This window comes from Cetorhinus maximus, chromosome 25 (genome assembly GCF_964194155.1).
Source record: "Cetorhinus maximus chromosome 25, sCetMax3.hap1.1, whole genome shotgun sequence".
Taxonomy (NCBI): Eukaryota; Metazoa; Chordata; class Chondrichthyes; order Lamniformes; family Cetorhinidae; genus Cetorhinus; species Cetorhinus maximus.
Window position 1 is genome coordinate 2,400,780 of NC_135903.1, and position 24,174 is coordinate 2,424,953.

General features: G+C 45.2%; 1 protein-coding gene across 1 annotated transcript in view; it reads left to right on the plus strand.

Moving 5' to 3' along the window:
- Positions 1 to 24,174, plus strand: part of znf385c (zinc finger protein 385C) — a 212,168-nt gene that overhangs the window by 108,367 nt on the left and 79,627 nt on the right. Inside the window, exon 3 of the mRNA XM_078529267.1 lies at positions 21,006 to 21,116. Coding sequence (XP_078385393.1) covers positions 21,006 to 21,116 — 111 coding nt within the window. The remainder of the gene's footprint in view (positions 1 to 21,005; positions 21,117 to 24,174) is intronic.

Here is a 24,174-nt window from a genome sequence, read left to right on the forward strand (position 1 = left end):
TTTCACTATGTTTGCTGATCTAACTGGTTGTTGTAGCATGTCTAGTCCAGTGTCCCCAGACTCAAAAAGATGGTTGGGATGTTTGTTCCTGGAGTGTTTATATAAAGCTGTTGGTTGAAGAGCACAGGATTGGTTTTGGTTGTGCTGGTTCCCATAATGAAACAGTCTAATGCAAGTCTCTTTCAAGACTCAGATATGAAATGTGGCCACTTGGGTGGGGTGTCAGGGCTGTTGGAACCATCCTGCAGCTTTGCATGAGTGCCTTCAGCAGAGATGGACAAGGAAAAACATGTAAGCAAAAATTGGAGAAGAGAAAAAGAAATATCATTTTTAACCTGGCAATATGAACCAAGGAATTTAATATCATTATGTTACAAAGGAAAATTAGGAGGTGAATTTTGTACACATTAAATTGAAGAATATTGCTGTAGCGTTTTAGAATTATTTATCCAATTTTATCAGTTATGTTAACATCAAAGTACTCACAGGACAGTACAGCCAACTGCAAAGTAAAACTCCTTTTGTTGTCACAGCAGCGCACCACAATTTCAACAAAGTACTTTTTGCTGTATTGTACCAGTGTGAAGTGTTCTGCTTTGTACTTCTCGCATCATCTGTCCTGCATGAGTGCCAGTTAGAGCCAAGTTAGAGTCATGTTTTGCACTGCAGGCTCATGTGCAGTAGGAAAAGGGTTGAAATACACAACAACTTACATTCATATAGCGCCTTTAATGTCATAAAACATCCCAAAATACTTCACAGGAGCATTAACATCAAAATGTAATTATCTAGTCTAAAACAATACCTGCAGCAGACATGGGGCTGCATCTTACCTATGTCGGGCTGGGCGGGAGCAGGCGGGGACGGGCATGGAGCCCATCGCTGCCCGTGATCGGCTTTGTGCTGCCATTTTACGTGGGCAGCCAATTAAGGCCCGCCCAGCATAATACGTGGCCAGTACCTGTGCGGGCAGGTGGGGGGAGGAGGGAGAGTTGGGGCCTGCACTATTTCGCGCGTGCGCGTGTAAAAGCGCAGCAATCTCCCTGAGGCACACAGCTGCCTCGAGGAGATTAAGTTGGTAATGAAAATTTTGAATCTAAAAAAATGATGTAAACATGTCCCCTCATGTACAGTGAAACATGAGCTGGGGCATGTTTGTGCATTTCGCATAATTTATTTAATTATTTTATTAAACCTTCAGGCAACCTCATCCTGCCCTTGGATGAGGTTTCCTGAAAAATGCGAAGGCCGCTTGGGTTCTTTGCCTGCCCGACAACCTTAGATTGGACGGGCAGCGCTGTTAATGAGCTAATGGCCTTAATAGGCCTTTGGCAGTTCGGCGAGTGCGCAGCCACCTCCAGCGCACGACGCCGAACGCAATATCGAAATGACATCGGGACGCACGCCCAATGTCATCTTGCGTCATTTGACGCATCAGCATGTCGAGCCCGCCCCCACATGTCGATGGCAACATTCTGGCCATGGGCTAATAGAATTTCTCTGGAAAATACAGCCAGCAGAGTATTTTAAGAATTTTTACCAAGCAGGAAAAAGATTCAAGACTGTGCTCTACTGAAGCAGGAAGTATTGTGCCCGGATTTGCAAAGTAACCATCCTGAGGAGCAGAATCTACTGCACACCAAGATCTTTTGGGAATAAAACTGCCCCATACAACTACAGCCAGGAAGATAACTGGACAAAACGGCCACAATGTGGAATCACTGCATCGAGACCAGCCAAAGGACAGCTAACCGTATACTCTTTTTTATCTTCACCAGGAACTGTAAAAAAAATCCTTAAGCTATCCTCTGATTCTGCCATCTGTACTGGAATGTGTGGGGGTCCAGGCAAGAGTGTGTAATGTATGAAAGGTGGTTGTGATTTAGCTGATTTTTTTAAATTCGGGAAATAGTTTCTATAAACTTATCTTTTTCTTTGTTCAACCTAGATAAAGCTGTCTGACTAATTCATTACAATCTGAAAGTGTAAATAGTGGGACTCCTGCAGTATTGGCAAAGCTAAATTCACACAAAAAAAGCCCTGTTATGGTCAGACCTGGAGAGGGAAAATAGGGGAGTCATTTTTACCCCTCATCATGTGGTCATAACACATGTCGCTCAGAAGCTTCGGTAAATCATGCAGGCACTCTTCACACATTCGAAGAATCCTCAATATCAACACCAAAGTCAGGGTGAATTGCTGATTTGCTAAAAAGATCCCTAACATTTGTTTTCAATTATTTATATGATGCTACAGACCTAGTGGTAAAGAGACAAGAGTGCTGAAATGGTCTTGGTTGAGAGATTAAGATATTTAAAGGTGATAATGTTTGTCCCCAATGTTTCAGAGGGAAGGGAGATGTCACTGGTTCACATCATCAGTATCTGAGGATTTGTATGTCCCCATTTCGTGCATGTAGTGAGATAGATGTTCTTGATGATATGTGCTTGGATGTAATGAATTACCTGGATGCAGAGCAAGGAGGAAAGTAAGGTGGGAAGGATTGCATTAGCGCAACCAAGCCTGTCCAATTTAGCATCTAATAATTCAACTTTTTAATTAGTGAACTGACTTTGCAAGGCATGTGCCATATTTGCACTGTTGTCCTGCAATCCACCCCATCAACTGGCCCAGGTTTTAAGCATCATTTCATTTTTCAGTTTCTTTTTAATCTGCATGGTGCAGTCTGATAATCATAGCTTTTTTTTAACCTCCTGTTAATTGATCTTATTCAATCTCCACAGTAAATCAATCCACAGGGTGTGCTTATCCAGGTTTAGCTCACTTACAGCAGCAGCAAAACTGCTTTATTTTCACTGAGCTAGATCTGATCAAAATAAACTGCAGGTAAAAAGCTGAAATACTTTTCAGAAGGAGCATTTAATTAAAGAGGTTGACCTTGGTACAATTTATGGCCTTTATCAATGAAATTTTAAAAATGGCGTCAGGTTGTTAAGTACGTGATTGACATAATGCACAGAGTTTCTTCCCAGGTCTAGGAACAAAACTGATTCAAATCTGTGATATTTTCCGGGCTGTAAATATTGCTTCTATTTTCTAATTGAAGCGGATGTCAAGATTGGGGGCTTTGTGTCCATAGATTATCCTTAGGATTACTGTCAGTTTAGCTTTCGATTGGACACATGGGTTTTGTGTCTCTCAGAGGTTTCTGAAATGAAAACCAAACATCAAAATTCTTGTTTTTAAAAACAAACACATAAATATTTAATAGTGGGTTTACAGGTTAAAAAATAAGGCATTTGATATCAAATAGGATTTGAGGTTTTTATTGAAAAGGATTGCATATAAGAGCAAGGATATCACGATGACTGTACAAAATAATGATTAGGCTACATCTGGAGGATTGTGGTTGGCTTTGAGTTTTTAACCACAGGAGGGTTATAATAGTCCCAGAAAAAAATACAACAAAGGTTTTCCAGGATGATACCAGGAATAAAGGCAGTAATTTCAATCTGCAAATATCAGGCTGGGTTTGGGTGGGAGGTTAGAGTGCTTTAAATCTGAAGCAGGAACTCAATCTGTCTTGAAACTGCCCACTTCCAATTTTAATGGAGGCTGAACAAAGGTTGGTAACCAACCCGCTCTCAGAATCAGGTCAGTCATTCGAACCCTTTAAGGAGGTTCCATATCTCATTTTTAGAGTTTTCCTATTTTTAACCCATGTTAGTCAGGTTTCCCATGTCTTGGGAAACCTGGTAGACAAAAGGCGGTCAGAAGAGTTGGGTCAATCCAGGAGGCGCATGTCCAACAAACTTACCTGTAAGCACCACCCATCTCCACAATCTCTCTCTGCACCTCCTCCTCTTCTCCAACCCCTTCTTATGACCACCGAACTCCCCATCACCATTTCCCAACCACCCCCTTAATCTCCATCTGTTCCCTGATCCCCCGTCTCTTCCCCCAATCTCCGATCTTCCTGATCTACTCCCAACCCCAGTCACAAACTTCACACATGTCCCCACAATCACCCACAGTAGCACCCCATCCCCATGATCTCCACCCCAAACACCACAAACTCCCACCAGCTCTCCAGCACAGACACAATGGACGGAATGGCTTCCTTCTGTACTGTCAATTGCTGTGTCATTTTCTATGAAAACTTACCTGACCCTCAGCTGCAGCCTTTCCAGAGCCTCACACTCCCCTGTCAGGCAGCAAAGTCTATCAATCAGATTGGCTTCTGGGCAGGACATCTGACAAAATTCCATGGCATTCCTGGCCTTCTGGGATTCCCAACTCATCTCCCCACTCCAGCTCCGAAATTGCACCCCAGTAAGTTTTGGGCCCAAAAATTCTGAATTATGAGGAAAGAATAGAATGTTCACAGAATCACACTGAGCAGAAGAGGCCCTTCGGCCCATCGAGTCTGCACCGACATGTGAGAAACACCTGACCTACCTACCTAATCCCATTTACCAGCACTTGGCCCATAGCCTTGAATGTTATGATGTGCCAAGTGCTCATCCAGGTACTTTTTAAACGTTCAGGGCTGTATTGTGGGAAATGGTGTCTGCACAGTCAGTACTTTTCCATTGCTTTAGATGTATGAAAAGTACTGTCTGCGTGCCTGTGATTTCCTGAGACGTGCACCACTCTCTGCTGGGATCACCACATAACAGAGCCATCCGTAAACAAAGGCAATATCCATTAATAGGTGAATTGAAGAGTTGTGGCCATGATCTCTAATTAAGCATGAGATACATAAAATGAGAGGTTTTTCGGAATATGGAATGCTTTGCCACGAATGGTGGCCAGAGGTAAATTACTTAAGTTAAAAATAAATGATGCAGGAGGAATGCATAAAAATAGGAGTGCGCAAAATCACCCTTGAATAGGGATTAAAGACAGCATGGCCAAGAAGGGCCAAATGGCCATCTGTCTTTGAGCATATTTCTTTTCCCTTCAGTTCTGTCCTCTGGGATGTGGAGACTTTAAAATTATTAAGGTTTTCAATGAAATAACATGAGCGGCAAAGCGGATGACCAGATCCTAAGCCATGATCTCACCCTTTGCCATATTCCAATTTGGTTCTGTCCATTTTTAGGTGTGCCGAGTGTCACCTGCCTTGCTGGTCATGTACCTATCGGCTAATATCATTTTGGCAGCTAAAGAAACCTGGAATTTGAGAGGACAGATGTTCTGGGGCCAGATGACAGTGATAAAGCAAATGGCGTATTTCCTGGTAGAGATTGGATCCCATTGACTTGAGCTGCTGTTGGTTTAACTCGCATAATTTGTAGAGGGAGAAAACCATGATGCATATTTATGCGATACGTTACATTTCAGAAATGGATTACATGCTTCTGACTGTAATTGTTTTCTTTTGTCAGGAAGAATTCAGTTCAATGCAGCATTTCCATCTGATTAGTACAGCCTTTGAACAAGGATGGGTTTTCTGGGGCTAATTTACTGTCAGGATCTATTTCAACAAATCTTTATTTTTACAGCCTTTGTGCTGCAGCTGTTAACTAACTTTTGGAACAAAGCTGAGGGAAAAGGCAGGCTACGAGGGAATGCTAGTGAGATGTATGCAGTCTGTGGGTTGATAATTCTGTAATCACCTGTCTGCTTGGTCCGGGAATGGAATTCAGAGCTCTGATAATGGTTTTACTGTGCAGGCGTGTGCCTCAGAGACTGATACACCTGCCTTTGTAATTAAATACACTGAAAGGCAATCCCATGTTGCGCATTTATGTGGGGAGGGAGGAAAGGGGCTGACAGAGAAACCAAACAGGTAGCTCTTGTGTTCCAGAGGAGCACAAAACAGTGCCTGTGTTGTAGACTGCAGTTTGCCAGAGGGTGAAGGTATCTGTAAGTACAGCAAGTGAATTCCTGCTATTGTTACCTTATATTAAGAGTGGTGGTGGCATGTTACCGTTCACCCAGGAAGCCCGAGTTGCTGTGGAAACGTGTACGTTGTAGTCTGGAACTAGGGATAGTCGAGGCTCCAACATCAAGTCCTGGAGTGGGACTGGAACCTGGAGCTTTCATGGATCAGACTCATAGGCAGGTAGGGATGTTAGCCACTGCACCACAAGACTTCCTCAATTTCAGGCTGACTCTGTGCAAAAAGCGCAGACTTTAAGCTCTCCTCAGATGTTTTGTCTCATCTCCCGAGCACATGGAAAATTTTGGCGTTTCTCCCCAGTTATCTCCCCGTATCTCCCCTCTCCATGGGCTGGATTTCACGGCCCCCTGCTGGGCATGTGCTGAGATGGAGGGGGGGCGGGGAGTCAGGTAAAATATAGGGGGTGGCAAGCCCACCACCTGTCCCCCATTACATGGTAGGTGGGCAAGCGCCAAAATTGGCAGCCCACCTGCCATTTTTAAATAAATAATTAATGGCCAATTGAGTTTGTTACCAAGCTGATTGGAACAAAATGCCTCACACCGTAGACCGATTGGCATGGGCAGGCGGGCAGGAGTGGGAAAGACTGATTTTTTAATGCTCTCTGTATCCAGGGGCCTCCTTACAGTGCCAACAGCGCCCACTGCCAATTCTGGCGCTGCTGGGGTTATAGAGCTGCCAGGTAATCTGATTGGCCAACTGCTGTCAAGGGTGAAACTTCCCCCCACTGAGAGGTGGGAGTCCCACTCTCTGCTTGTTTAGCCTGCCAGCAATGCATTATAGCTGCTAGGAGAGATTCCTTCAGGTGCATTGGCTGCCGGCCGACTCTTGCAACAGGCGGGGAGGGGGGTAGTGCAGGGGGGGGTGGTCACCAATATCCCCCATCCCCCATGAAATACAGCCCCATGAGTACTAAGTCATGCAGTTGTACAGTTTCATGAATACCAGTATCCCATCAAAATAAAAAGAAAGTCTTGCACTTAAGTAGCATCTTTCATGCCCTCAGGACATTGCAAAGCACATCAAAGTCAATAAAGTACTTTTTTGAAGTGTAGTCAATGTTGTAATGTAGGAAATGCAGCAGCTAATCTGCACCACAAACTTCCGCCAGCAGCAATATGATAATGACCAGATGATCTGTTTTCGGGATGTTGATTGAGGGATCAATATCCTGCTCTTCTTCAAAATAGTGGGATCCTTTACATCCTCGGGAGAGGGTGCAGTAGGAATGAAAGGTCTTGCTTTGAAGTCAGTAGGGAAAAAAATGAAGTAGGAATGCACAATGGGCAGCGGATTCACTATTGCCCAGTTTGTGTTACCGCCCAAGGCCAATTTCATCCACGCATTCTTTAATCCGCATGGGTTAAAATCTTTATTACAAAGAGATTGAAGTATATGAGTAAAGAAGCCTCACTAATTTGTATAGAGCATTGGTGAGATCACATCAGGAGTACTGTGTATAGTTTTGGTCACCTTACCTAAGGAAGCTTCTATTTGCCTTGAAAGGAGTGCAACGAAAATTCACTAGGATGGAGGGATTGTCCTATGAGGAGAGATTGAGCAGACTAGGTCTATAATCTTTAAAGGTTAGGAAGAATGAGAGGTGATCTAATTGAAACATATAAAATTCTTCAGGGGTTTGACAGGGTGGATGCCAGGAGGATGGGAGAGTCTGAAACTAGGGATCACAATCTCAGAATCAGTTGTCTGCCATTTAGGACAGTACTGAGGAGAAATTTCTGCACTCAAAGAATCTTTGAAACCCTGTACCCAAAGCGCTGTGGAGGCTCAGTCATTGAGTGTATTCAAGATTGAGGTTGGTAGACTTTTGGGCATTAAGAGAATCAAGGGATATACAGTGCGGGAAGATGAAGTTAAAGTAGCAGATCAGGTATGATCTTATTAAATGGCAGATCAGGGTCAAAGAGCCAAATGGCCAACTCCTCCTATTTTTTATGTTCTTATGATTTTGTTAGCAGCTCATTAAAAAAATGAAGAGCAGGTATTCCCAAGTTCTTTTTGTTCATAGAAATTCCAAGAACCAAGGACAGAAATTCACCCATGTCGGGCGGGCTCAGCAGGGACGGGTGGGGATGGTCTGGAAGCCGACCCCCACCTGCAATCCGGGCCGGAAGGCGATTTCACATTGGCGGATCAATTAAGGCCCACCCAGCGTGCAATACAAGCCGCATTGCTGAGCGCTGCCTGTGCGGGCGGAGTGGGGGGAGAGGTGGGGGAGTGCGAGCTGGGGGAGCATGAACTTTGCGCATGCGTTCGAGTGAACACTTCATAATCTCCCTGAGGCACAGACGCCGATTTTTCCAACCAAACATTCACATGTAAAAGATCCAACAACAGTTTTCTAAAGAGGATCATATTGAGTATGATCCACAATCTGGAGTATTTCACTCTCTGCCTTATTGAATTAGCTCACACCTGGGTTAACCATTATCCCATTCAGCAGCAATATTGCATTCTGGAACTTGCACTGAATTCCTATTTCACCTCCCATCATTCCTGATGCTGGAAAATAACCAAGACTAGCCCCACTTTATGCAATTGAGAAATATTGACCCAATTTATTTATTAGGAACTTAGAGGGACAAAGTTCCCCTCCAAGCCACACACCATCCTGACTGGGAAATATATCGCCGTTCCTGCACTGTTGCAGGGTCAAAATCCTGGAACTCCATCCCAAACAGCAGTGTGGGTGTACCTACACCACATGGACTGCAGTGATTCAAGAAGGCAGCTCACCACCACTTTCTGAAGGACAGTTCGGGATGGGCAATGAAAATGCTCACCTCGTCTTCAACACCCATGTCCTGTGGAAGAATTTTTTAAAATTATACGGCGTGTTAATTGTATAAAAGATTTGGAAACAGCCCATTGAGTAATAATTGTCTGTTATAAGTTTCAGACTTGGTCTAGGTAGATATAAAGGGTCCACAAAGCTTTACAGAAATGCCATTTGATCGTGGGATGTTTCCCATAATATACTTAACATGGGTTTATATTACAGCTTCTCCTGTCTGACTTGCTTAGATGGAGCAAGAGAATTTTAGTCCTGCGCACCTGATGTCATTTGTAAGGATGTTTTTCCTTTTGAAGGTGGGAATCCAGTCAACCTTAATTAACTCAAATATCAAAGTAACAATACAGTTTTACCCTGTAACATCATAATGTTTCCCCTGTGATTAACATACAATAGCCCTGGATGTAAACTGGATACAGTTGAAGTGGAACCCTTTAACAAGTACAATAGTTTAACTTACAGTGGAATTGGAGTACTGAGCAGTGACACCCTGGAGACTGCCATTAGCACCATAGACACATTTCGGGTCTTTTTAAAGTCACACCCAGAGTACACTGAAGTCAGCAAAGTGGCCCCTTCTGGCCAGTTTGAGGTCTGAGCCATTTCAATGATCTCGTTAGCAAGTAGCCATAGGGTGGCCATCCCTCCAGGATTGGCCGGGAATCTCCAGGAATTGAAGACCAGTCTCCAGGACACTGCTGTGTGCAATCGTGGAGAAAAATTATGAGGACATTAAAAAAAAATTTTTTTGTAATTTTCTTTGAATGTTTCTCTTTACTAGATATAAAAATATTGGAAATGGGGGAAAACAGAAGGTTGCTTGGCTGACAGTCAAGCGTTTATCCAATTGGTGTAGGAAGGCAGTGCGACACAAGGAGGGATGTGTTGGCCAACTAATGGCTGGAACGTGAGGGCAAGTCGTGTGCTGAAACCTCCAGAAATACATTTAATCACAGTTGGCAACCCTAAGCTCCCAATGAGCGGACACCTCCTACTTGAGATCATTGGGAGAGGGTAGGAAATTGGTCGGCAGCTACAATAGGCCAGTCAGCAGCTCAAGTCTAATGTGATTATGGGGGACAGTGCTACCCTCGAACTGACTGGCAGTGGGAGGGCATGTCCAGACACAGCACAGCTGATCCTCCTGGCCATATTCAAAAAGGGAATTTGCAAGTTGCCCAGGCCCTCTGTAAGTGTCTCTAGTGGTCCCTTTAAAGGACTATCAGTTAGGCTGCTCAATGCCTGGGAAAGCTAGGCAGAATGTGCACGGTGCACGCTTAAAACCATTTGCACTTGAAAATTACAATTGGAGTCCTACAACTGGTTTTCAATCCTTATTTACATATCTAGACAGCCTCCTACCTCAACTGGGAGGATTGGTGTCTCACCCATTCTCAAGCCCATCTGATAGGTTGCATCAGGCTAGGGCTTTGAGTGTTACTGAAGTAACCAAGGACCATCCCCTAAGTTTTAAACACCTGCTGCAGGTTTTCAGACAGGAAATAGCCTACTTGTCCATCAGAGTATCTAATTCTTGATCAGAGAATATTGTGGTAACAAGTCAGACAAACCTTAAGCCACTATAAATCTCAGAAGCTAAGTTCCTCTCAGAACTGTGCAAAGTTTTTTGAAAGATGTTCCTGACACAGGAGATGGGAGGCCAAAACAGAAATTCTATTTTTGTCAAACCTCTTGTAAAGAACTACACGTTCTGCTGTGCCACACTCTCTAAATCCACTGCCAGTTACTATGAGTAAATAATTCAAAATCTGAAATGAAGTGATTCAGATCCACTTCTGGAATGAGTCTCAGGCTGGCGCCATTTCGGGATTATGTACAAAGCAATAGAAAGGTTGCATTAAACCCGGAGGCGCTGGGTATTAAGCAGCATTATACTGGAATTGTAATGTCACAAGCCACTGTAACCATAAATGCATTGTTAAAGTCCTAATTCAGGACTATGATATTGAGCTTCAGTTTATTGGCAATAATCAAACTGCTGCTTTCCCGGAGTTGGCTCCCTTGATCAGGCATTATAATGTCTTATTCTATTGCCAAAATAGCCTGTTCCTATAAAGTGAGGATAAATAGATGATCCATTTCTAAGAGCGCATATGGATTTTCACCCAATATCATTTTAATCACCAGTTAGCTATAGTTCCCTTAGTTAAAAAATGCATTGGTCCAGAATTTGTTGTCAAGTTTAATGGCGCTTGCCATTATTCAATTTGCAAATCAGCCAGCAACTTGTGGCAATGTGGCCGGTGAATTGTGAATCATCGCAATTGCTGGAAAATATTTCTTGCTCCGCCTCAAGAACATGGCAGCTCACCCTCTACTTTCCTATTAGTTTCATGAAATTACTGCATTTACGCTTTAATCACATTTAAACTCACCACAGAAAGTTAGGGCTGGTACTTAACAACAGAAGTACCTTTTTAACAAAGAGATTTATGTTCCTCCATGCAACCTCTCCCACCCAGGAAGGGAACAATTAAAATTGTGGATTCTAATTGCTACTGGTAGTAAATGGTTGTTAAATATTTCTAAAATTTACTGGTTTTCATTTTTAATTTTTTTCTAACTTTTCTTTTCTGTTTTTTTCTTCCTCTCCTAATCCAACCTTTCTTTCCTTCTCTTTATTTCTCTCTCTTTACCAGTTTGACTCTAGAACACTCTCCCTCTCTGTCGTCCCTCTGTTGCTTTCTCAATCCTTAAATCTGACTGGTTAAGGAGATGCATTGTTGGTCCTGTTGTTTACTGAGGTCCCTCACCACCTCGTTATCAGTTCACACTTCCAGCAATGGCAGCATCGTGGTAATGTTACTGAACTTGTAATCCAGAGGCCTGGTCAAATGAGACATGAATTCAAATCCTACTGTGGCAGCTGGGGGAAATTTAAACTCAATTAATAAATCTGGAATAAAATGCTAGCTTCAAAAATAATGATCACGAAATTGCCAGATTGTCATGAAAACCCATCTGGTTTACAAATGCCCTTCAGGGACAGAAATCTGCCACCCTTACTGGTCTGGCCTGCTCTGTAGTGTCATGGGTTAATAGAATAGATATGCTAATGAGTGATGTAGACTATGATGTATCTGTGACATCAGCAGTCAAATGCTGAGATTTGGTACAGGAGACAGGTAGCATTCAGAGGAGATGTGCTGACTCAGTACCCAAATTGTATATATTGTACATAGTGTAAACAAACTAGTCTGGGATAACTACCTGAATCAGGCTATAGTCCCTCTTCATAAGATACATGACCTACCACGTCCATCAAACGTGGTGGCAGCGGTGGTGAACAGGGTGCTGGAGACCATCTTCTGTACCCATGGCTTCCCTGATGAAATCATCTCGGATAACGTTCCACAATTTCCTCATGACCACTTCCTGAAATTCACTGCAGACAATAGGATCACCTATATCACCAGCTCCCAACTTCATCCTCAGGTTAATGAGGAGGCTGAGTGAACAGTCAGGACCAGCAAGACCTTGATATCTAAGAATCCTGACTGGCATTCAGCCCTGTTGCATTAGTGACCCACGCCTCTAGCTAATGAATACTCTCCAGCCGAATTTCTCATGGGCCATTATCTAAAGATGCACAAAAATAAAAATACCTGGAAAAACTCAGCAGGTCTGACAGCATCTGCGGAGAGGAACACAGTTAACGTTTCGAGTCCGTACGGATTGTGAATTATCGGATTGTGAGTCCGTATGGACTCGAAACGATAACTGTGTTCCTCTCCGCAGATGCTGTCAAACCTGCTGAGTTTTTCCAGGTATTTTTATTTTTGTTTTGGATTTCCAGCATCCACAGTTTTTTGCTTTTATCTAAAGACGCACGTTCCTCTACTGCCTAGGAACTTCCAACCTAATGTTACCCCTGCTGACCACAAAAGGGTGAGAAATAGGGAGATGAGCCTCAGTGAGAAACAACAACAGAGGTAATATTCCAGATGTAGGGCCAAGTCCATACCAACCTTAACTGTGGGCCAGAGAGCTTAGATCCATGATCATAAGGCAGAAAGTGTCATCCTTGCCAGAACAGAGCACCCACGATCATACCTAGTCCAGACACTGTCTGGTGCTGTCCGACTCAACAAGAGAGCCCTGATTTCACTGGTACCCGCAAAACCACAGGTCTTTGATTACCACGTGATGTGGGATGAAGGCCCCGAATACTTCAAGCGGCTTGCGAGAGGCCACCCCGCCCCCCCAGGATCTACTTCCAGAGCACCGGCCCCATGTGGCAGTCCAGCAGAGTGGTGATGGCTTCACAGAGACTTAACTTCTAACCAGGGGATTCTGGGATGGGTGAGGAGGTGGCAGAACCAATGTAATGTAAATAGTTTAAAGTAAATGTGATATAAATAGTTTGGACATAGTTAACACTGTTATTAAAAAAAGTAGACAGTATATTTGAGGGAAGGTGTCGTGTAATGGGTTTAATAGAATAAATATGCTAACGAGTGATGTTAACTATGATGTATCTGTCACATCAGCAGTCGTGCTACAGAATCAGTACAACAGACAGGAGATGTGCCTACTATATGTTGTACATGCTGTAAATAAGGCAGTTTTAAGTAATTACCTGAGTCAGGCTACTGCCCCTCTTCATAAAGTACATGACCGAGCACATCGTGATTCCAGGTCCACAGCACTGTGGTTGACTCTTAACTGTCTTCTGAAATGGCCTAGCAAGCAACTCAGTTGAATCAAACTACTACAGGAAAAGGCACTGTGGGTGTACCTGTACCACATGGACTGCAGCGGTTCAAGATGGCGGCTCAACACCACCTTCTCAAGGGCAATTAGAAATGGGTAATAAACGCTGGCCCAGCCAGCAACCCTCACATTCTAAGAAGAAATAAAGGGCAAAAGATATTTAGGCTGAAGGGTAAGGGAAAAATCTGACAGGACACATCACAAGATGCCCCCCACCCCCCCTACACTCGATGGAATCACAGTATCTTTACAGTGCAGAAGGAGGCCATTCGGCCCACCAGGTCTGCACTGGCTCTCTGAAAGAGCTTTCCACCTAGTCCCACTCCCCTGCCTTATCCCTGTAACCTTGCACATTCTCTCTCTTCAGGTAGCAATCTCATTCCCTTTTGAATACCTCGATCGAACCTGCCTCCACCACCCTTTCCGAACAATCGATTCCATTCCATTCATCGGTTGCTTTAACTGCTGAAGATCAGTTCATCACTTGTGCCACGTTTTGCATTAGCAACAGTGGAAAGGTTAATTAAGTGATAAATGTATAATTAGGAATACCTGAATTTATGAGGCATTAAATGAATAAATGTTGTGGTTCAAGGGAAAGGTATAGCCCGTAGTCAGCAGCCATTTATTGCAAAGTACATGTAGGTTTCCTTGAACACTTGTCACTTTTATATTACATGTTTCCGATTTATAATGAAGATAAATTGTGATGGAGCGCCTGGTTTGCAATGGGCTACATTTGAAAAGAATAAATATCTTGGCATTGTCAAGGCCTCATTAATTGGCGACATAAGCCTCACGGTATAAATTAGTTTTACTGTTTTTTTAGATACTGGACAATGTGGCTTTAGCATTGTTTTCTATCCAATGCATCAACCTTGTTTAACTTTCTATCCATAGTCACATATCAGAAACAAAAACAGAATTACCTGGAAAAACTCAGCAGGTCTGGCAGCATCGGTGGAGAAGAAAAGAGTCGACATTTCGGGTCCACATGACCCTTCAACAGAACTGAAGTATAGTTAGGAGAGGGGTGAAATATAAGCTGGTTTAAGGTGGGGGGCGGGGGGAGAGAAGTTGAGGGTCGGGTGGTTGTAGGGACAAGCAAGCAGTGATAGGAGCAGATAATCAAAAGATGTCACAGACAAAAGGATCAAAGAGGTGTTGAAGGTGGTGATATTATCTAAGAAAAGTGCTAATTAAGAATGGATGGCAGGACACTCAAGGTACAGCTCTAGTGGGGGTGGGGTGGAAAGATTGACAAGGTATTAGTTGTAGATTTGAAAATAATGGAAATAGGTGGGAAAAGAAAAATCTATATAAATTATTGAAAACAAAAAAAAAACAAAAGGGAGGGGGAGGAAATGGGGTGGGGATGGGGGGAGGGGGAGTTTAAGATCTAAAGTTGTTGAATTCAATATTCAGCCCGGAAGGCTGTAAAGTGCCTAGTCGGAAGATGAGGTGCTGTTCCTCCAGTTTGCGTTGGGCTTCACTGGAACAATGCAGCAAGCCAAGGACAGACATGTGGGCAAGAGAGCAGGGTGGAATGTTAAAATGGCAAGCGACAGGGAGGTTTGGGTCTTTCTTGCGGACAGACCGCAGGTGTTCTGCAAAGCGGTCGCCCAGTTTGCGTTTGGTCTCTCCAATGTAGAGGAGACCGCATTGGGAGCAACGAATGCAGTAGACTAAGTTAGGGGAAATGCAAGTGAAATGTTGCTTCACTTGAAAGGAGTGTTTGGGCCCTTGGACGGTGAGGAGAGAGGAAGTGAAGGGGCAGGTGTTGCATCTTCTGCGTGGGCATGGGGAGGTGCCATAGGTGGGGGTTGAGGAGTAGGGGGTGATGGAGGAGTGGACCAGGGTGTCCCGGAGGGAACGATCCCTACGGAATGCCGCCGGGGGGGGTGAAGGGAAGATGTGTTTGGTGGTGGCATCATGCTGGAGTTGGCGGAAATGGCGGAGGATGATCCTTTGAATGCGGAGGCTGGTGGGGTGATAAGTGAGGACAAGTGGGACCCTATCATGTTTCTGGGAGGGAGGAGAAGGCGTGAGGGTGGATGCGCGGGAGATGGGCCGGACACGGTTGAGGGCCCTGTCAACGACTGTGGGTGGAAAACCTCGGTTAAGGAAGAAGGAGGACATGTCAGAGGAACTGTTTTTGAAGGTAGCGTCATCAGAACAGATGCGACGGAGGCGAAGGAACTGAGAGGATGGGATGGAGTCCTTACAGGAAGCGGGGTGTGAGGAGCTGTAGTCGAGGTAGCTGTGGGAGTCGATAGGCTTGTAATGGATATTGGTGGACAGTCTATCATCAGAAATTGAGACAGAGAGGTCAAGGAAGGGAAGAGAAGTGTCAGAGACGGACTATGTGAAAATGATGGAGGGGTGGAGATTGGAAGCAAAATTAATAAATTTTTCCAGGTCCCAACGAGAGCATGAAGCAGCACCGAAGTAATCATCGATATACCGGAGAAAGAGTTGTGGGAGGGGGCCGGAGTAGGACTGGAACAAGGAATGTTCCACATACCCCATAAAGAGACAGGCATAGCTGGGGCCCATGCGGGTACCCATAGCCACACCTTTTATTTGGAGGAAGTGAGAGGAGTTAAAGGAGAAATTGTTCAGTGTGAGAACAAGTTCAGCCAGACGGAGGAGAGTAGTGGTGGATGGGGATTGTTGGGGCCTCTGTTCAAGGAAGAAGCTAAGGGCCCTCAGACCATCCTGGTGGGGGATGGAGGTGTAGAGGGATTGGACATCCATGGTGAAGAGGAAGCGGTTGGGGCCAGAGAACTGGAAATTGTTGATGTGACATAAGGTGTCAGAGGAATCACGGATGTAGGTGGGAAGGGACTGGACAAGGGGAGAGAGAAGGGAGTCAAGATAATGAGAAATGAGTTCCGTGGGGCAGGAACAGGCTGACACAATCGGTCTGCCAGGACAGTTCCGTTTGTGGATTTTGGGTAGGAGGTAGAAGCGGGCCGTCCGAGGTTGGGTGACTATCAGGTTGGAAGCTGTGGGAGGAAGATCTCCAGAGGAGATGAGGTCAGTGACAGTCCTGGAAACAATGGCTTGATGTTCCGTGGTGGGGTCATGGTCCAGGGAGAGGTAGGAGGAAGTGTCTGCGAGTTGACGCTCAGCCTCCGCGAGGGTCAGTGCGCCAGACCCTGCTCTCTTGCCCACATGTCTGTCCTTGGCTTGCTGCATTGTTCCAGTGAAGCCCAACGCAAACTGGAGGAACAGCACCTCATCTTCCGACTAGGCACTTTACAACCTTCCGGGCTGAATATTGAATTCAACAACTTTAGATCTTAAACTCCCCCTCCCCCCATCCCCACCCCGTTTCCTCCCCCTCCCTTTTGTTTTTTTTTTGTTTTCAATAATTTATATAGATTTTTCTTTTCCCACCTATTTCCATTATTTTTAAATCTACAACTAATACCTTGTCAATCTTTCCACCCCACCCCCACTAGAGCTGTACCTTGAGTGTCCTGCCATCCATTCTTAATTAGCACTTTTCTTAGATAATATCACCACCTTCAACACCTCTTTGATCCTTTTGTCTGTGACATCTTTTGATTATCTGCTCCTATCACTGCTTGCTTGTCCCTACAACCACCCGACCCTCAACTTCTCTCCCCCCCCCACCCCCCCACCTTAAACCAGCTTATATTTCACCCCTCTCCTAACTATACTTCAGTTCTGTTGAAGGGTCGTGTGGACCCGAAACGTTGACTCTTTTCTTCTCCACCGATGCTGCCAGACCTGCTGAGTTTTTCCAGGTAATTCTGTTTTTGTTTTGGATTTCCAGCATCCGCAGTAGTTTTTTGTTTTTGTCACATATCAGAAGTTCCTTGGCTATTCTCTCTTATCTAGATTTTTTTATATTTAAGAGTTGCATTACACTTACTAAAATTGATTAAGCAACAAAAAGCGCAGCTCCAAATTTTCTTGGTTGGGGAGAGGCATTAGTCAAGATTTGCCCCTTGGGATTGCCAGGAATTTCGGACAGAGCCAATTTACTTGAGGAACAGCCATCGTGTGCAGTGTAGAATTGAGCAGTTGGCCACCATCTCTTTTTGGCATGGGCATTCCATTAGGCCTTGCCAAAGCTGTTGTGGATTTGGGGGAGGGAAGGGCATTCGGGCGAAAGGGAGGAAAGTCATTTTAGATGCCTGGTGCCCACTTGCGTTTCGACCAGGAAACTATGGTTTCAGCCCCCTGGGCCATCTGTTCTGTGGAGTCAGTTCTGTTGGACTGTGTTGTTGTCGCTGCCACATGGGGCCGGTGCTCTGGAAGTGCTCTGGTGGGGGTTAGCCTCTCGCAAGCCGCTTGAAGTAGTCTTGGGGCCTTCATCCCACATCACGTGGTAATCAGAGACCTGTGGTTTTGCGGGTACCAGTGAAATCAGGGCTCTCCTGTTGAGTCGGACAGCACCAGACAGTGTCTGGACCAGGTATGATCATGTCTTTGCCACGTCTGCTTCACAAGTCAGCCTATTATGCTTTTAACCGGAACGTTATTTGCAAAGGATATAGTTTAATACTCAATACTTTCAATACACAGGGATAACTCTTCCCACAGGGGAAAAAAAAATCAAATTTTTATCTTTTCAAACCAACAATGATGACATTAGTCCCATTGGTCACACCTCGGTCCATCGATGCATCAACCTGGTCACCGAATCCTTGTTTGGAAGGGGACCAGTTTTGTCATATTTTCAATGGAAAAGAGAAAAAGAAAAACTTGCATTCTCAGTATGTAGCATTTTTCACGGCCACTGGATGTCTCAAAGTGCTTTATGGACAATAACGTATTTTTGTAGTGTAGTTACTGTTGTAATGTAGGAAAGGCAGCAGCCGATTTGCAGACAATAAACTCCATAATGGCCAGTTTTTGTGATGTTGATTGAGGGATAAATATTGGCCAGGACACCTCCCTTGCTCTTCTTCAACATGGTGTCATGGGGGATCTTCTACATCCACTTCAGTAGGCAGGTAGCACCTCAGTCTCAAGGACAGCACCTCCAACAGTGCAGCACCTCAGTACTGCAATGGATTATCAGTCTTGATTTTTGTACACAAATCCCAGAGTTAGATTTGAACCCAGAACCTTGTGACTTGGAGGCAAGAGTGCTACCAACTGAGCCATGGCTGACACCCTAAGAGAGAGCAGTAAGAAAGGGTCCACTGCATTTACTAAGTGACAGGTACATCTAAACATCAAAATCATTAATGACAATCCTGTGGAATGTGGGATTCAAGAAAGGCTTTTTTTTTCTGTCAACATAAAGGATGGTGTCAGACCACAAGAACCAAATGATGCTGGTGAACAGACTGTAACAACAATTCCTTCATCTCAAACCAGCCCACATGCCGGCACTATTTAAACCAAGTGACCCCAGTGACCCTGGCTAGGCTGCAGCCACTCCATCAGGACCCCAGTGACCCTGCCCGGGCTGCAGCCACTCCATCAGGACCCCAGTGACCCTGCCCGGGCCGCAGCCACTCCATCAGGACCCCAGTGACCCTGCCCGGGCTGCAGCCACTCCATCAGGACCCCAGTGACTCTGGCTGAGGCTGGAATTTGGCGACAATATGGCAGAAAGGCCAAAAATCGGTTTCACGACGTCATGAAACCAGTTTGTGATTGTCTGCTCCACCTGTCAATGGCAGGCCGCATTTCCCGACTCCGGACATCTGCCTATAATTATAATCCCTGCCCGTCAGAATCATCCCCCCCACGCGGGATCATCCGAGCATGTTTCACAACTGTACATAAGCAACGTGCACCTGGTGAGTTGCCCATCACCCGGGACTTTGAGGTTTGTTTGCATACCTGGCTTTGGGCAGCACTTGTGGCCATCAGTGCCAGGCTTCGCAGGCAGCACCACATCACTTTTGGGGGCGGTCATGGGCAGGTCTCTACCTACCAGGCCAGCCGTAAGACAGGGGTGGCTTTTCAACAGCTGCAGGGCTAGTGTCTGTTTGGGGAAGGGGGAGAAGAGACTGCAGGGTGAGGGCTATACTGGGGAACAGGAGTATCCCAGGGTGTGTGTGTGTGGGGCGCACGTGTTGATCTGTGCAAGTGGCCTCAAGATGGTGAGGGCTGAGGAGGCAGTCTCCAGAGGAGATGAGGCCAGATGAACACGTGAGGGTGTGTGAGAGAGTGAGTGGTGATGTCCCTTGAGCTGGCAGTGAGTGAGATGCCAGTGAGTGTGTGATGGGCTTGTGAGTGTGAGGGTTTAGAGTGAGGAGGTGGTATCCTTACCCTGGTGGCACGGATGAGATCATTCACCCTCTTTCCACACTGGGTGCCTGACCTTTTCCGTGCAGTGTCGGCACTGACCACTACTGCCACCGCTTTCCAAGCCAGCGTGGTGAGATTGTTGAACATCCTGCGGCTAGAGAGGGGGTGGAGGTCATCACGGTGGGCCTCCAGAATTCCAGTGATGGGTTGCTGAACTCTTCCTGGTTTTCAAGGCCATGTCTTCACTGGAGCAGTCCTGGGCTGCGAGCATTGAGAACTGTGTCCACAGCTGCAGTTTAGATATGGCACCCGGAGTGAGGAAACGGTGAGGTAATGGTTGGCGGGCGATTCAGAGGCTGCCCCCCAGCGAGATGGTGTGTTTCCTGTGGCTGCATAATTAATGAGGTGGGATGCGGACGATACAGCGCGAAAAGCCGCCATTGCGGCCCACGGGCAAAATGTCCTTTTTCCTGCCCACTAGCACACAGCGCAAATCTGGGACAATTCGCCTTAAGGTTGCTTTCAGCCAATAAATCCGCCCTTATATACCAATATACTCACAAACTATGAGCATGTCAGATTACAATGGTCTACAGTCAATGTCCTACCTGAGAATATATAACTGAGACTATTGGACAATTAGACACTTCATGATTTGAACAACTCACTGCTCACATTGAACAAAGAAGGAACAAAGCCATTAAGCAAAAGAAAAGCCAATGTTAATGATTGCCAAACCAGCAGAGCAGACAGCACTGGTTTTCAAATAGCCAAGTGAATGCAACCTTAAATGGCAAATGACAACCAGGGGGTGGACCCAGGTGCAAGCGCTGTGTAAGCTGGGAATTCCCACTCCTCATGGTGGTCAGGGAGCCAGCATAGTAGAGGAGATGTAATGGCCTCCACAATTAGTCCCTTTGCCAGGGAGGTTTCTGCAAAAACACCCTGTCTCCTGCCCACCGCTGTGGTGTGGGGAATGAGGGCACTCCAGTTTCCAGCCATCTTGTGAGGAGATGCTAGTAATGCATGAACAGTCCCATCGATTGGAGGGAGAAGTGCAGACAACCTGTGTGACATGGTCATCCCTTCAAGGACAGGCTGCAAAGTAAGCAGCTGGTCCAATCCATTTTGAATCCCACTGGGAGAATCAGGTTAAAAGTATCCCATGAAGAATTAAGCCTGGGACCTCCAAGCCCATCTGTCTCAGCTCCATGTTGCTTTTGCCAATGCCAGGGGAACCTCTTGTTGTATCTGTTCTTTCTGTTTTACTATTAAAGTGATAAAACAGTTGGTTTTGTAATATTTAACAAAGCTAATCACACTTGTAAATATTTTTAATTGCAGATGGATCCGGTGCAAAAGGCAGTAATAAATCACACATTCGGCGTTACATTACCACCAAAAAAGAAGCAAGTAATCTCTTGCAACGTCTGCCACCTGAGATTCAACTCGGAGGTAATGTGCTTATTTCTGTAGGAACCTTCTGAGTTATCACCTATTTTTGTATTGTACTGTAGTTTAGATAAGGAACACATTTATCATGCAAATGCAACATGGATTAAGGGGTCATGGGTTTTGTTCCAGGACTAAACTACCTTCAACCCCACCTCTACCTGGTGAAGTGAAGGCCACTTTGGGCACAGTCATCAGGCCAGATGCTCAAAATGGCGGCTGGTTTACCGAATTGATCAAATGTTTCGAGTTTCCCCTCAAACTCAGTTGCATAAACACCAACATAAAATTGTCCATGAACCAGGACGCCTGGGCATCATTTTAGAATGTAACATCTTTTACTGTGAATGAAAAGAAATCATTGCCATATTTGTGACCTGGTGCCATTTAATTACTACATCTGGAAATGGGTTTATCACCAGAAGTAAGCATTGTCACTAAGAGTGCCCCGTTCACTCCTGTCAGTATCCTTTATTTTACCGAACTGAAAATGACTTTTAAAAAAAAAGACTATGAAGAACCACTTACTAACTTCATTGGTGTCAGTTTCTTAATAAGTTGAATAGTTTTTTTTAGATTTTAAAGCATTGAAAAAATGCCAATTAGTACTCTTGCACCTGAAAAAATGTTTAAGTGCCTGGTGGACACCGCGGGGACTGGGGTGCTTTGTTTACCCCTCGAATCACATTTTAATTTGATGTTGTAAGTTTCCTTTAAGATTAGTTTTTCTTTTTGCAGTATCCCTTTAAGGGGTCGCTTCTTACTTTGTCCCTCGTTTTCTTTAATACAGTTTAATTGGTTGCTCAAAAGAGTAAAAAATGCTTAAGAGCCCTCTCGAAAACACGTAAATGGGGACAATTAACAGAAGCGTGCTGTGGTGATTAATGTGGCCTGGGAGCATGTTCAGTCGTGTGATCTACCAGCAGGAATCTTCTCTGAGCCAGTGCAAAACACCAGGGAAGGTTGATTTGCCCTGAATGGAACCTGTGCTTGAAATTCCATAACCTTTTCTGCTGCTCTGACCGATTTTTGGGGCAAATTATGCTGGAGTATCAGTGCAACAAAAACGGTAATAATAAAAGCAAAATACCACAGATGCTGGAAATCTGAAATAAAAACTGAAAGTGCTGCAAAAACTCAGCAGGTCCGGCAGCGTCTGGGGAGAGAGAAACAGAGTTAACATTTCGCGTCCAACATGACTCTTCTTCCAAAGAAGAGTCACATTGGACTCGATGTTAACTCTGTTTCTCTCTCCACAGATGCTGCCCAACCTGCTGAGTCCTGGCAGAAACTCTAGCCCAGTGACTTTTGTAACCCTAATTGTGCTACCAAACAGAGCCCACACATGCCCTAAAGTAGTGTCGGTCAGTGGAGCATTTTCATGAACCTCTTGACAGATAATGTCAGGCAAGGCAATTCCATGGATGGATATTTGCTGATGGTAACAGCTCGTGCAAAGTAAAGGCAGCACTCTTAAACATCTAACAATTTCTCGTTAACCACTGTGTGTTAAAATTGAGGCTATTTATAATAACACGATAAAGAACAGAATTCATTTCTCGTGTGAGGAAACCTGGCTTCCTCCCAAGTGGAATAAATTATCTCCTGCTTAGTCTCTTTGCACAAAATGTCATGAATAATGCATTAAAATGAAATGTTCAGTTGGCTCAGGTCCTTACCAGGGTCCATGTCGAGGGGATATGGCAAATTAGCAGAGGCCACGGTGAAGGCATGTGGAGACATGCTGATGGCCAGTGCATGCTCATTCATGAACATCGGAAGCATTAATAGCTAATTCCCTTCCAAATAAAGTACATAATCTATTCTACAGGAGTCAATTCCCATCTCTTCCCCTCTGCCTACTCACTGTGATGTTAATAAACGGTCCACCCCTCAATGTATTGAGCTGTTCATAACGGGAGCGTGAGAGGTACACCCACGATTTTCCGACATATGCGGGTGACTCACGCCTCCGGCCCTTCCATCCAAATAAGGACACTGGGTGGGTCCCTGACAGGGCGACTGTAGTAATTGTAGTTTTAATAAATGTAGGATTTTAGCTTTAAGAATAATCCTGTGTTGTAAGATCTGTGTAAACGAATCAGTTTGCAGCGCGGGGAACCTCTAGGAGGGAGTTCTCCTTTAGTTATAGAGTTTGATGCACATGTGTAGTTGCTGCTGCTGCCTTGTAAATAAAGTTCAATGTTTCCACCAAGAAAAACTGTCCGGAAAATCAATTCTATAACAGTGGCCAACTGTAGGGGACACTCGACTGGGAGGGAGGGCAGGGTTACAATATGAGAGGGGGTGGGGAGGGGATTTTGAGACACTAATAACAAGGGGGTGTTAAAATCAACTAAAACTTATAACTTATCTTGCTGAATCACAACATTATCATCTCTCTGTTGGCCGACGCACCCACTCACAGTCCTGCTTGGGTCACTCAAACTCACCTTGGAGACTCCCGGGACCAGTCTCCCACAGGCTATCCTAAAAATACGGGACAAAAGGTTTCCCTTAAGGGACGTGCAGTCAAAATAAGGGACAATCTGTTCAAATACGAGACAGTTGGTCACCTTGGTCCCTGATTGGGCCTGTAACCTTGGAAGGTTGGCAGCCACACAGCAGCGGGCACTGCCACTGTCGGAGGGGGATCGCATCTTGAGGTGCCCTCTAAAGCCGTTTGAATTTGTTTAAAATTACCGCTGGAAGCCCCTCCTCAGGCTGGCCGGCGGCTGTGGCCCGGTGTTGCGAGCGGCTCCGGGTGCAGGGGATGATTGTAGGAGTCTTTGTGGGATCCCCAGGCCAGTCGCTGGCAAGGTGCCTCCTGGCTTGGCACTCAATGCTTGGTGAGGTGGGGGTGGGGTTGCGGGAGGGGGAACCCGTCTGCCACTGAGATGGTCCCAGCTGAGTGCCCAGTCAGTCCACAAATGGGCAAGTTGAGGGAGGCGGTGGCGTAGTGATAATGTCACCAGACTGGTAATCCAGAGACCCTGGCTGATGCTCTGGAGACATGGGTTCAAATCCCACCATGGCAGCTGGTAGAATTTAAATTCAATTA